The following is a 14,397-nucleotide window of genomic DNA, read 5'->3' on the forward strand; positions in this document are numbered from 1 at the left end:
CCATAATGCAAAAACAGCTAGTCTTTTTTCACATTATTGGCCAAATGACGTAGGTACCCGTATTTTCAGTATTTTTTTTCGGAGACGGTGGGCTTAACTCTTTATTTATTTATTTATTGTAAGAACTAGACGGTATCTTATAAAAATTAAAATCATTTATAAATCTAAAGTTTAATCTAAATTACCTAAGATGTCAAGTACCCAGAGAAAATTATAAAATTATTAATAAGTAAACCATTTATTATCAGGATAAGAAACACAAAAGTAACAAAAACAAGTAAGATCCTTAAAATAACTATTTGTGACTTTTATAATATATATATATATATATGTCAGGGCCAGAAGCACTTGGCATCCTCGTTGAGCTGATGCCCTTTTAATATAATAATGTTGACGTTGTCTTGCGGTGTTTGATGCCTAAGCCTGGGAGTGGTGGGAGTTGGTGTTTCGCGCCGGACCGGAGAGCACGATGGCACCTCCAGCTAGCATTATGTGAACGTTGTTGCTGTTCTATGTGGAAGTGTTGATATATCAACGCCTCCTTGCGTTAATACTGTTGAAGAGTGTACCTTCGAGTCTTCGATGTGCGCTAGCCGTCCTTAAGCATACGTTAAAAGGTCTGTTTTCCTCATTTTTTGTGACGTTCAGGGCCAAAATTGCTTGGGATTGTTTACCTTGCTCAATATTATTGAACTTACTGCGGCCCCATATTAAACAGGATCTTAAGGTCCTCTATACTAAGCTTGGATGCGCTAGTGTGCCGGGCGCCGGAGAGGACAGCAGCCGCCTTTTGCAGTTTTCCATCCTGGAGTTTGCGGATGCTCTGCTCCACTGTGTCCAGGCACATGAATCTGTATACATGTACGGGGCGGGTCTGTCCGACGCGATATATCCTGTCCTGCGCCTGCTCCTCCAGCTGCGGGTTCCAGTGCGGGTGCAGGAGGAGGAGGTGGGACGCTCCGCACAAATTGAGACCGACGCCACCGGCGCATAATGAGAGGAGCATTATCCGGACGTCAGACTTGGGATCATTCAGTGCGTTGATGAGAGCAGCACGCGCTGGGACAGACACGCTGCCGCTGAGGGTGACGCTTTTCACACGTTCCTGCTTTAGTTCTGTCTCCACGAGACTTAGCACTGACCTTATGAACATTTGCCGATGCCCATGTCTTCAAGATATTTTTAAACAGTTTTACTGCCACATATGAAACCTCTCTGTAAGATTTTGTGACGCAGCGGGCCTTCATTTTCTTAATCGATCTCTCCCAGAAAACTAGCTAATGCTGGAATGTTTCCCTGAGCCACACTTTCTAGCGGTAGTTTTTTTTTTTTAAAGAAAAAGGATGTCAAAATAATTTAAAAATACCATCACCTCTTCCCGCCCCACAAAATGTTCCACTATCCTCGCTTTCAGCCATAGGGAAATAGTACTGGAGAAATTACATACAGTTTTGCGACGTTGTTCTTCTAGATTGACCACAATTTCAAGAGAAAGAATCCAATGCCCATGAAACTTACCGAATTAATTGACAGATATATAGACTTTAAATTGGCAGTTAGATATAATTTCAGTTCAATTTTTTGTTTATTTTTTACATGTTTAAAACTTTGTCCAGATTTCACTCCGCATACGTTATCAAACACGGCTTTATCGGCGACCACAGTTTCGATTTAAGTTTCGGCATAATAATCATATTTCGGTCGAAACTACAGCAAAACCGAACCTTCGGTTTCGGCAGTGATTCGGTTATGGTCGGACACTACTTTTAATGCGTGACGTAAAATCTATACAAGTGTAAAAAAATATCTACTGTACTGTAGATCTTTGGCATGTCAACAAATGACCACACCAGTACCACAAACTCAACAAGACCGTATTAAACTTAACTGATTGCATTTCGCTACATCGCTTTAATATTACAATAAGGGCTAGTCTACACTAGGTAAGATCGCAGCCACCCACGTAATACATTTTCATCCCTTTTGTCAAAAACAAAAATTACATACCTAATTTGAAATTATTTTCATTCCCAAAGAATAAGTTATCTGTTCTCATGTCTCGGTAGAGAGATGAAAACATATGTTTTGCAAATTACCTTACAATTAAATAGTAGATCCATCTAACTATAAACGCTCTCGCTCGTTTGTGTACGTTACTTTCAACCCTTATACATATAACAATCTACATTTTATTACAAAAATACGCACACTTACTTTCTCTGTGTACGAAAGACTAGCAAAACTAACCGCGACCGTCACGGCTATCATTTTCTAATTAGTACAGTGCGAGTGAGATGACAAGTCGCGGACAGTCGATGCGAAATGAATTGGTAACTTTTGAACGTTACATCATAATGAAACTCGTGATATATGCGAAGATGAATCTTATGCTAATGCGCGTAGAGTCCTCTTTTGCTAATGTGGATTAATTGAAATTAGCGAGAACCAAAGAGACACAAATCCAACAATGTTTACGCTATTTTTAGCTATAAACTATATGTAATGAGCGGCGTAATCGCGTGCTCATAAAATGGATTCGAGCTCTCCGGCCGTCGCTCAATTCACGTCGAGATGTGGCCGGGAGCGGTCGGTGCTAAACTATGTGAAGGTTTCGAGCGATAAGGAAACCATTGCGGATTTAAGACCGCATATCGGCGAGCGGCTAAAATAAGCTATGTGAATAAAACGATACGTTTTAGACCGGCCCGGTATTTCGGTGCCGCCAATGAAAGTATCGTAAACCGTATTGAAAGTCAATTTTTAAGGCGCTCTACTCCCATCTAGATATAATTAATACTCAATTAATCACTTACAGGGTGCCCGGGCGGCCGCACCCCCCCGGATACCAAATATTACATGCAACGTATGCCCCTCCGCCCCTCCCCTGGGTCTTCGGAGGTATACCTACTCGTCGGCGTCGTATTTGCCGACAATCATCACACGTTCGTCACTCTCAGTAAAAAAATAGCTTCGCAAACGCCTTAAAAATCGCCCCGATACATTTTACCCCCAAAGTCGACCGATAACAGGACACCCGTGCCTCTCCCGCACGCGGAGACAATCGTAACACGTTCGTCACTCTCTATACGTACACGTCAGGATGAAGAAGTGATCCGATGGCGCCATGGTCATCTTGCTGAGGTATTTAGTGAAGCCGGCGGCGCCCGCGTCGCAGTAGACGAGGCTGAGCGCGTTGGAGACGGGCGGCACGGTGACGAGCGCCGCGTCGTGCTCGGGCTCCGCGCCGGGCTCCGCGCCGGGCTCCGGGCGCTCCTCGGGCGCCAGGTACGTGGTGGCGCCGCCGCACCCGCGCCGCGCCGGCAGCCCCAGGTACAGCACGGCCGAGAGCCGCGGCGCCGAGTACTGCGCGCGCCCCGGCAGGAGCTGCCGATGGTTTGATGCTCATTTACGGTGCCGGTCGAACATTATAATCGATTTTCAAAACACGATCCCCGAGTGGTCTAAAGTTCTACCCGCGTGAAATATTTCAAAGACGTAAAGCTAAAACGAGACGATGATCGGTTCGAAAAGAATTACGGGAATGATTAAAAATAATCCATGAAATTCTCGGGGGTCCCTATCGACACGATTCGAATCGTTTATTCGCTAGAATATTTTTATAAATTGAAGCCTACAGATTGACATACCTAAAACTTATAATTGAGCGAATATCCGTCCGCCCCTAACTAGGCGTGGCCCGTTTCTTGAGAACCGGAAAAACTGATTTCGCTAAGAGAGTTTAACGTTCCGAAATGTTATGGCTATTTTTTGAATGAGATATCTCAAATATAAAATTAATACACCATTATTAACGCGTACTAATTAATGCGCATTAATTACTAATAATACATAAAATTAATGGTCATCGATTACTGTCTCACCGCAGTCCTCGCGACACAGGCTCGACCTAGTGTGAGGGCTCCTGTTTATCTAACTGTAATGACTACTTTTATCAATCCCGCCTGTACTACTTTGTTAATAAAGAAATTTATATTCGCACTACGACCACTACAAGTTTCTGATTGCACAATACTTACAGTAAAGTCCCCCGGAGACCATTTCTGCAGCTCGAGCCTCTCATATTTAGTAAGTGTGAGATCGGTGCAGTCGTGGAGGAACCGGAACCACGCGATGCCGGACGCCATCTTCAGCAGCTGCCGGACGGGGTGCTCGAGGGGGAGGGAGTCTTCCCAGAGGGGGGGCAGGCGCAGGTAGCGGCGCTCGTTGCCGGGCCCGGCGCGCTCCCAGGGCAGGTCTACAGGAAATATCACAAGGCTGATACTTGTCTCCCGTATGTACGTGGGTGGGTTACTAAAATTGCAAATTTAAACCCTACTTGTGCCTTAGAACAAACAAAACTTTTAAAATATAAAATGCAAAAAGATTGAAAATAGTTGGTAGGATTCTTAAGGATTTGCCACACTGGATGCGTTCTGCGGGCAGCGGTCAGGTCCATGGTATAGTATCTCTGAAGAGGAGTAATGTAATGCTGATAATAATGCCATCTCTGGGTTATGCTGGACATATATTCCTCAGCCGTAGTGCCCTGCTGAGCTAAAAAGCGGTATCTCAATTGAAGATTGCATGCAAATAAGTACCTTAAATTTGAATCATAACGTTCCATTTCCAGTTCATTCGTTTTTGAGATACCGCCTTTAGCATAAGGAGGGCTGAGTGTGGCTAGATATCATTCTTGTGTGTAGATAGTAGAAAACAAAATATACCAAAACAAATATTTAAGCAGGTAACTTAATCGTATTTAATTAAATCTAGAAGAATATATTTTAATAAAAAATGTTTTGATAGTGTTAATAACCTTACGTTGCAAATGAACTAGGAAACAAAATAAATTTGAAACGTAAAAGTAGTTTTTTTAATATGTAGTGCAAACACCGTACAATGACAGACTGACGTATTTAGACGAATAAAAAAACCAAATGACGTTTGGTTTGACGGGAAATTTTGAAATTATTTCTAAGTTGTTTTTTAATATAAATTCCGTTTAAACATATTTTTGGTCAGATTTATGTTAAGATATTAACAAACAGCGTTTCTTTATATCACAACCAACCTTGTAAGTTGTGTTGAGTTGTGCTCTTACTCATTCAACCAAACCAACGCAGGCAAGATGAAAAGCAATGCCGGCCGGGCCGCGCCGAATCTGTGTACCTTCTTGTATGTACATCGGTATAAGGGCAAGGTAAGTAAATTTTCGAGTTTATAATATATATATATACCTCCTGAACATTTATTTATTATTTCATCTTTATCAAAAGCTTTGATAGAGGCTTCGGGTAAAGCATATTTATGAAATGTTGGCGATGGAACATGGAACATTGTAACATTTCAAATAACAGCCGTTGAACTAGCACCATTCTTAGTGCCCGTAAGGCCCGTCATACACGTTGCTCTGATTATCATAATTAAGATACTATTTTCCGTGCCTAGGTCTTAATCTGATAAATCAACTACAACCTGCCAAAATTAGAAAGACATACATCTACTGATAAAATCCAACCACAATACGTTACCTTTGTCGACATTTTACATGAATAATATCCCGATTCACTGATTTCTTGTTACCTAACATTAAATGCGACAATAGCACACCCTTAAAATGCATGCTCAACACTTGTCCTGTTTCGCTGTAAAATAACCTTTTTATACTTTTGATAACATCTTAACTGTTAATATATTTTCAGGTATTAAAAAACTTTCAGAATAAAGTTGCGACACGGCAGGTATCGTGCTTTTCTTCGATAAGTTTTTCGATGTTGTCAATGGCAATTTCAGTGAACCTAAAAAAGGAAAATCTACCTAATCTAATGCGCTGTAACACCCAGATCACCGCACCACAAATTGTGGATAAAAAGCTTGAATGTTCTCAAAACTATGAAATATGCGACAAAAATGGATCTAAATTAAATCAAAAAAAGTTGGATCAAACTATTGAAGCTTTCCAAGTTATTTTGGGATCAAGAAGAAGAAATGAATTAGGTTGCCTCTAATTATTGTTTAAAACATAGTCAGGAAATAAATTGTTACATACTTGCTGTTAAGTTATTTTCACGGAAGTGCGCTTAAAGCGTCGCTGTATTTGCATGTGTCTTAGTTACTTGGAATGGAACGTATGTAAATAAGTAGGTACTTATAAATAATATATTGTACTTGATTCAACATAAGTTTTCATTTATTTATTCTGAAAAACTGATTTATGTAGTTTTCTAAGCAAATGGAAATTGGTACGACAAAGATTACTACATAAATCAGTTTCCAATATTAAAGTTGTTACATGTAGGTAAAGAACCCATAAGTACGTGTGTGTGTGTGTGTGTGTGTGTGTGTGTGTGTGTGTGTGTACATGTGTGCGTGTTTACTGCATATACAGTCTCATTAGTTGAGAGCAGGACCGCTAGGGGCAGCACTAGTAGAGACGTGAACGTGAAATGTCCGAGAGTTTCTTATCTATTACAGTAATAACATATACTAATCTATGGTCAGGTCAAACATGAACTTCAAAGGTTGCCGTCATTGTTGTTCATACATAATGCGGGTTTGACTTGACCGCTGCCCGCAGAACGTATCCAGTGTGACAAATCCTTTATCCAACTTAAACGTAAGGTTAACAAGAAAACCTAGACAATTTATCAAGGGTAATACCCACGGCCACGGCCTATCTTTGCTGTGCTTTCGAGCCTTTATCCGTTGAATACGTCACTTATATTCAAAAATATCACTCGCACACTAAGATCATTAGCGCTAACGAGCTAATATAAACCTAGTTTGAAAATATTGACGGCGTACACCATAATAAGTACAGCTTACAAAGACAAGCATCTTTTTAGCATTCAAAAAGCCTCTTATTCACTGCTAAGGAAAGACTAATACCAAAGATAGATATAACTCCGTAATAGATGGATACAGTCTAAGGAAAAAACGTGCCTCGATAATCAAGAAAATTTGATTATCGTTCAGAGGGCGCTACTAGTTTTGGCCTACTGTCGTATAGATGGCGTTGACGGTTTCGTTTGTTATTTAACAATTTTAACGCATACCAGTGAAAGAACATGGGTCAAAATCATCAAAATAATTAATGCAAATAAAAAACATCATTTATCTATATTTAAATACATTTTATCGTATTTTTACAAATCTTCAATTTTAGTTTTAAAGTGTGTCGACAGATGGCAGTGAATTTACTGGGGTTACAAAATTTACTATGACAGTACCGCTCTAGTATAAGTTATATGCCAATACAAATGACAAGAACAGGTTGAAAGAAGTACATAAACACACAGTTACCTACCTTAATGTAATTTTTGTAGTTTTTTTGTTTAATGTTTGTGTTTTGGTTAATGTTTGTGTTTTGTTTAATGTTTGTATTATGTACTTATGAGTCACATCAGATACTCGAAATAAATGAATTTAAATTAAATTTTTAATTTAATAAACCCCTACCTTGTTGTCGTAGTGCCTCCAGTAAGCTCGTGTAGAAGTCTATCTGCAGCAGGTCCCGCAGAGCCACCTCGGAGCGACGCTCCATCTGCGCTTGGATAGCGGCGCGAGACCGCGGCGTCATGTACGTCGCTTCCAGCATGGACTGCATCACCACCTATGCACAGGGTAATTTAGAATCACAACATAGTATACAACAAAACAAAGTCGCTTTCCGCTGTCTGTATGTCTGTCCCTATGTATGCTTAGATCTTTAAAACTACGCAACGAATTTTGATGCAGTTTTTTAAATAGATAGAGCGATTCAAGAGGAAGGTTTATGTGTATACTTTGTAAAGGTTTTGCGTAAATTAGTTGAACTACCTGTGCGAAGCCGGGGCGGGTCGCTAGTTTAAAATAAAATATTCGTGTTGGCATTGAAAAATTGCGAGACCAACCCCCAAATAGCAATAAAACGGCTGTCCTTTAGAAAAAATGGACATCCGATCAACCGGAATGTCTCTCCATTTGCAATTGCGGGGCCGGCACTATCGAGAAAGTTGTTCAGTATTATCACACATTAAGAGGGGGCGTATAGCCAGGAAACCAGAAAGGCACAGTAGATATGTAACAATTCCATATAAAAACTACAATTATGCGTTAGTCTCCTCTTCATTGCAGAGTATGGATAAGGATTGAAATAGGCCCAATATTGCGTTTGCAGTCCCTTTCTAACATTTTTATTTTTTCCTTTCTCATGCTCTGAAAAGTCTGAAAGTGGGTCGTTGTTGTTCTAAAAAGGATGCAGAAAATGATACATTTCTGTTCTAGAGCACTGTACTTTCTAAGTACGTTTTTTTTTTCATTTTTTTACAATTAGCAATAAATTTTTGGTTTAAAATGGATTTGTTGTTCAATCTCCATTCTGATAATTAACTCCCGTTCCATAAATAACGATATTTTTACCTAAATTGTTAATTGAAAGTTCAAGAAATACTACGAAGTTTATACTTAGCCGTGTTTTTCTAAATGAATATGTATTTTACTTTCCTCGTATTCGAAATGAAAAGTAGTGTTAAACTCGGGTGAAAGGCACCATTTCAGTCTCGGGTTATTAAACTACCTCGACAGAAATAGGTGTTTTCATCCCTCGGTTAACAATCTACTATTATCATTCTCCCGACGCTTCGATAAGTAAAATTGTAGACAGATATAAAGTGAACTGCAGAAAGTGCAGAAATGCGTAAAAGAAAGAGGCGCAAGTTACCGGGTCGCTGTGAGGGCGGTGCTGATCCGGGGGCGCGGGCGCGGGGTCGGGGTCGGGGTCGGGGTCGGGGGCGGCGGGGGCGGGGGAGGGGGCGGGGGGCTCGGGCCCGTGGAACCAGCCGTTGATGGACAGCCGAGGGAGCTCCAGCGACAGCACCTCGCCGACCTGCAGACAGACGAATACTGTATCTTGCTGACTCACATGGGATGGCACGGCTCTGTTTCCATTCGCAATACACCTCTTGCGGTACGTCGGTACTCGTAATGCCAGCTGTACACACACACTCGCCGAGAGTCTCGGCACCGCTCCGACGCAGATACGCAACGCAAGCGATGTTGCTATTACGAAAAGAGCCGGTAATACGTACACGTCAGTATGAAGCAATAGAAGTAGTAAAGTACTTTTCAACACACTTGCTCAAAACGAGGTTTTTATTCCACCGATTTTTGGCTCATAATCCTAGATATTAAACACGCGTGCTCTTTAAGTGTATTATTCCACTCGTGCTTTTTCATTATATTATCCGACTGAGTTAAGAAACTAACTGATTGCTAATAATATGCATGGAAAGGGAGCCTTCTTTAATTGGTCGGACTGCGCAGTGCGCGGCCCGGCCGGCCCGCCCGCGGCCGGGGCGAGCGAGGGCCGGCCGGCAGTACGAGTATGACAGATGCAACACACAATACTAACTGTAAAAACTATTAAAATTTGATTAATATGAAAGTTTCTTTTTTTTCTCGCAAGTGTGTTGAAAAACGTCGTATGAAACGCGTGTGCATTGGTCATTACACACATCGGCTTTCTTATTGCGCGCTCGCTTACAGCTCGCACAATATCGCCTCGTGCGTAATGACCAACTTAGCACACTTGTATCATAATATACTATTATATTTTGCCACACAACACAACTCACATTTTTCCATATGAAAGTCCCAAATTATATCATATGAAAGGCCTTTGAAACTTTTATTTTGTGGCACGGATTTAGTTCGCAGTCGGAGTTGTCCTGTCCTTTCTCTCTAGAGGGACCCGTGTTGTGTAGATATGTATATTTACCAATGCAAGGACATATTTACCTGATGGAAAGTCTCCGGGCCAACTTGGAAAAACGCCAGCATATTGTTGGCAGGAAGAACCGACCGCGCCACGTCCGTGGGGCGGCCGTCCTCGTCGCGCGCTAATAGTTCTAAGGCTCCGCCCATGTGCGCGCTCCAACCTGTGTCGTTATCAACGTCCTGAGGACATTCAAGTTTAAATGTGATATTTTATGATTACGCACCCGTATCGATGTACCAATAGGCAGATATTTACATAGTTATACATAGATCATCATCTTCCTCGCGTTGTCCCGGCATTTCGCCACGGCTCCAGGGGAGCCTGGGGTCCGCTTGGCAACTAATCCCAAGAATTGGCGTAGGCACTAGTTTTACGAAAACGACTGCCATCTGACCGTCCAACCCAGAGGGGAAACTAGGCCTTGTCGGGATTAGTCCGGTTTCCTCACGATGTTTTCCTTCACCGAAAAGCGACTGGTAAATATCAAATGATATTTCGTACATAAGTTCCGAAAAAGTCATTGGTACGAGCCGGGGTTTGAACCCGCGACCTCCGGATTGCAAGTGGCACGCTCTTACCGCTAGGCCACCAGCGCTCTCACATAGTTATACATAGATAAATAATAATAAATAATAGATAGTTATAAGAGGTGCTTACGCCCACCAAATATAAAATAAGTAACACGTGTCAGCAAAACTATTAGCTTAGCACCTCTGCATAATAAACGACACAGTAGTACCTACGTAAGTTGACTAAGAAGAGTGAGAAGTCGTTACTGATTATCCAGAAAATGTACACCCCGGCAATATATTAAAGATAAAGATAGAAGATAAAGATAAAAAAAGTTTATTGCCATAACTAGAAATCTTACATTCCTTAAACCTTAATTAAGTAATAACAATACGAAGAAGTAGATCTTAAACATAGTAGGTAGGTACATTCATTTAAATTTCATACCGTTATAGGCAATGGGTACCAGTCTCAGCCTGTGCTAGATATGTTGTGTACATATATCCAGCGCTGATTTTCAGCCTGGTCCCTTTATATATTCTTGATGATTTATAATATACTGACCACGTGGTCGTCCCCGTTCTGATCCCGCTGCGGGGGACAGGTCCACGGCGCCAGGTACAGTATGAAGGCGACGCGCCGGCTCCCGAGGAGGTCGTCGTGCACTAACAGGTGGTCACCCGGACCGTAGAGTGAACAGGACGCGGATACTGATGTTAGTTCGAGACCCGTCACTGCGGATACCTGGTGATTGAAAAGATGATCAAACAATATTCTGCAAATCACACTTTGGTGCTTCAAGAAGTCTGAGGCTTGGAAAATTGGATATGACAAAAGAAAAGCAGTATCAAAATGCTGATGATAAAACTAGCATTCTGTATAATCAAATAAATGGGGTTGGCAACTGTCAAAAGTTTGCATAGATGGTGCCATCATAGCTTCATGAGATGTTGCTTAAAGGGCTGGCATTCAGCCCATAAAATTAAAAAAAAAATCATAAAATCCCTAGAATTGTGTCAAATTCTTGTTTTTAGGGTTCCGTACCTCAAAAGGAAAAAACGGTACACTTATAGGATCACTCTTGCGTCTGTCTGTCTGTCCGTCTGTCACAGCTTATTTTCTCCGAAACTACTTGACCAATTAAGTTGAAATTTGGTGTACATATGTAAGTTTGTGACCCAAAGACGGAAATGTAACGTAAACAAATGAATTTTAAACATGGGGGCCAATTTTGGGGGGTAAATGAGAAAATTAAAAATAAAGTTTTTCAAACTATGTCGTGTTACATATCAAATAAAAGAGCTCATTGTGAGAATCTCAAATATATTTTTTTTATAATTTTAAGATAAACAATTTAGAAGTTATTCAAGAAACAAAGGCAAAAAATTACCATTTCCCCCCCCCCCCCCCCCCTTTCCCTTTATCTCCAAAACTACTGGGTCTAAAATTTTGAAAAAATACACAAAATAGATCTTTATCTATAGATTACAAGAAAACCTATTAAAAACTGCAGTCAAGCGTGAGTCGGACTTAATTACTTAGTTTTTGATCCGACCCCTATGGGTTTTTTTTAGACATTTTACTCAAAAAAACAAACAAAATACAAAATACGGAACCCTTGGAACGCGAGTCCGACTCGCACTTGGCCGGTTTTTTTTTTAGCTATGCTGGCGCCCATCTGTTAAATACTTTGATGGCCATTGTATCAATTTTCCATTTGTACGTAATGGTAGTAAACCAATGGTAGTAAACCGTTTAAATAAATAAAGTGCTATTAGTTACAGCACTACTACTTATACGGATCATAAAGCACTTTTACCCTAGTGGAAGTTAGGTTTTGGGAATAATTCCAATTTAAATATTTAATTTTTACTTTACTAAGCAATTTACAAAATATTGACACATTGGCTATCAGGGTGTATACTCGTACAATAACTTCTCAGAAGCCATTATTAGGCTGTGTATCAGAAGGCCTATTCTAAATCTTACCCAGCTCATAACTTCAGTCTTCAGCAGCTCATGTATGCCTCTAATACTCCGCTGCCACGTGAGACTGGCCAGGTCTGCAGTCTGGTGGAACTCATACAAGTCCATCTTCTTTCTCGACCAGTCTAGTGTGTTCATATCATCTACAATGTTGTTGATCATGTCCGGGTTGGCCAGCAACCCGTGGAGGAGCCCGAGCCGGAACGGGGAGCAGGTTAATGTAAGTTCGGGGATGGACAAGTCTTTCTGCTCCATCCAGTGGGTCTTAAATTTCTCTAAGAGTTCTTGTGACTGAAACAAAGTATTTTAGTAAAGATATTTATATTCTGTGTGGCAAAAAATTGTTTTTCTTAGATTTAAGAGATCATGAATTCATGACTAACATATCAATGAAAATCTGATAATTTAGACTTTATAGGCTATTATTTACTTTATAAACATTATCATATAAGACTTGATATTTAAAGCAGAAATGCCATTCTTCTAATACTTCTCAAAAAGCCTGAGAAAGCAATATTTGGTCTTGCTGTGGCAATATTTCATAACTTGGCTAACAAGTTGGCAGTATCTTCTTGAATGCGTCTGATTGAGGTAACTGTCATAGGAAGCAAAAGCATTCCAGAAGCGATATTTTTCTAGAATGGCCCATTCCCATAATTTTATACACAAACAACAAATTTATAGAACCTAGTTGAGGGTTTAAGAAACCTTATTTACAGCAGACAACCCACCTTAATAGTAGGGTTAAGCGTAGGGTCGTCCATCCTATTGGCTCTAGGGTTGAGCCGTGCGCACACCAGCCGAGCCGGTGGGGGCTCGCTCTCAATGAGGACCGAGTCATCCTCCCAGGCGGACTCGGAGTCTGAGCTGTAGTCCGAGGAGGAGGAGGATGATGATGAGTAGTCTTGGTCTGCTAAAAGTAAATTTAACTATATCATTTGAAGGAATTTTACAGTACATATGGTGCTACTTTACCGCACTAGTGCGATAATTGCCACATTACGTAACAATGTCGTAAATTTAAATGTAATGTACTGTAAAACATTGTATGATTACGAATAAGTAATTCGCAACTCATGTCAATTTTAATTTATCGCCACTCGTTTCGAATTTCCTATTTTTCGCACTTGTATGAACTATTAATTTGAGATATTTGAGATCTATTTAGAAGTGAAAGAGTTGGCTAATGGGTAATTGGGTATGCAATAAAGATATATTGAATGACACAACACCTCATTCATAAAAATTGGATAATGGACTAACAATACACACACTAGAACTGACTATTAACTCGCAGTTCCTATGGGTATACCAAACTACACTGGGGTTTCCTACCTAATTTTAACTGATGAGCTAATAATAATATTCTAATGGCTTCAAGTTTCGAGCATTTTAAACTGTATGTTGGGTTATGTTGTATATGTAAACAATGCTAATTACAACCTACTTGATATCGCAGAGTCTAAGGTCTGAAGGTGTTAAGCATTCTTTTCAATACCAAATGCCTAACGGAATAGCAATAGCAAACACAACATAGGTGCTCGAATTTCCCGCCCAACTTGGCGATACAAAGGTGGGGGCTCCAGGCCATCACTCACCGCCGCGGATACGCTTCACCTCGTCGGCCGTGGCCTGGTACGATTTGACGGCGCACACGTCCGAGTCGTCGCTGTCCGTGTCCGAGATCTCGATTACTGCCGTCAACGGCCGCTTGGCGGGCGGCCGAGGGCCCTGGCCCTCCGCCTTCTCTTCGCCGCTGCAGCCGTCGTCGCCCGCCCCATTCGGCACGGCCGCGGAACTTGACGACGGCTCCTCGGTTTCCTTGCTCGGGGAACTCATTTTGGACTACTAACACTACATAATACGAGAAAAACAATTGGAAACCGCAATGACGCGACGCCTAACCTAAAACTTTTGACGGAACGGAATGAATGGTGTTGCCAGGATTTAGTTGATTGTGGCTTGGGTTTGAATTTGCCTAAAACCTCAAACCTCCTTGGCATTTGATAAAATTCCAATTTTGTGGCAAACATAAAATAATTATTTAGATTCATGTCCTTAAACAAAACGACAGTGCAAATTGCGCAATTTTTTACCATGCTTTGAAAATTCCCAAATTTTATTATCCTCAACCTTATCAATTA

General features: G+C 40.9%; 2 protein-coding genes across 3 annotated transcripts; both read right to left on the reverse strand.

Annotated features, from left to right (window-relative positions):
* Nucleotides 1–286: 286 nt before the first annotated feature.
* Nucleotides 287–2,020, reverse strand: LOC134747329 (transcription termination factor 2-like). The gene has a single exon (XM_063681967.1). It carries the CDS (start codon nt 1,151–1,153, stop codon nt 695–697), a length of 459 nt encoding a protein of 152 aa, XP_063538037.1. The 5' UTR covers nt 1,154–2,020; the 3' UTR covers nt 287–694.
* A 917-nt stretch (nt 2,021–2,937) lies between these two features.
* On the reverse strand, nt 2,938–14,163 carry LOC134747321 (prolyl 3-hydroxylase sudestada1). 2 transcript variants are annotated; one of them, XM_063681958.1, is made up of 9 exons: nt 13,852–14,163; nt 12,985–13,163; nt 12,257–12,544; nt 10,832–11,011; nt 9,778–9,936; nt 8,702–8,866; nt 7,459–7,612; nt 4,038–4,255; nt 2,938–3,384 (listed from the first exon to the last, which is right to left on the reverse strand). In XM_063681958.1, the coding sequence occupies exons 1-9, from the start codon at nt 14,090–14,092 to the stop codon at nt 3,076–3,078; spliced, it is 1,893 nt and encodes a 630-aa protein (XP_063538028.1). In that variant the 5' UTR covers nt 14,093–14,163; the 3' UTR covers nt 2,938–3,075. The 2 variants fall into 2 exon arrangements, with proteins under 2 accessions (XP_063538028.1, XP_063538027.1); XM_063681957.1 differs by having other exon boundaries at nt 12,985–13,166.
* Nucleotides 14,164–14,397: the final 234 nt, after the last annotated feature.

Source organism: Cydia strobilella, chromosome 14, assembly GCF_947568885.1.
Source record: "Cydia strobilella chromosome 14, ilCydStro3.1, whole genome shotgun sequence".
NCBI lineage: Eukaryota > Metazoa > Arthropoda > Insecta > Lepidoptera > Tortricidae > Cydia > Cydia strobilella.

Bases quoted from the DNA above. Each gene is read 5' to 3' on its own strand.
- LOC134747329 (XM_063681967.1), bottom strand. From the start codon at position 1,153: ATGTTCATAAGGTCAGTGCTAAGTCTCGTGGAGACAGAACTAAAGCAG.
- LOC134747321 (XM_063681957.1), bottom strand. From the start codon at position 14,092: ATGAGTTCCCCGAGCAAGGAAACCGAGGAGCCGTCGTCAAGTTCCGCG. The intron at 9,937-10,831 runs GTCAGTATATTA...GAATGTCCTCAG, and splicing joins AGAACGGGGACGACCACGTG to GACGTTGATAACGACACAGG. The intron at 8,867-9,777 runs GTAAATATGTCC...GTCTGTCTGCAG, and splicing joins GCCCGGAGACTTTCCATCAG to GTCGGCGAGGTGCTGTCGCT.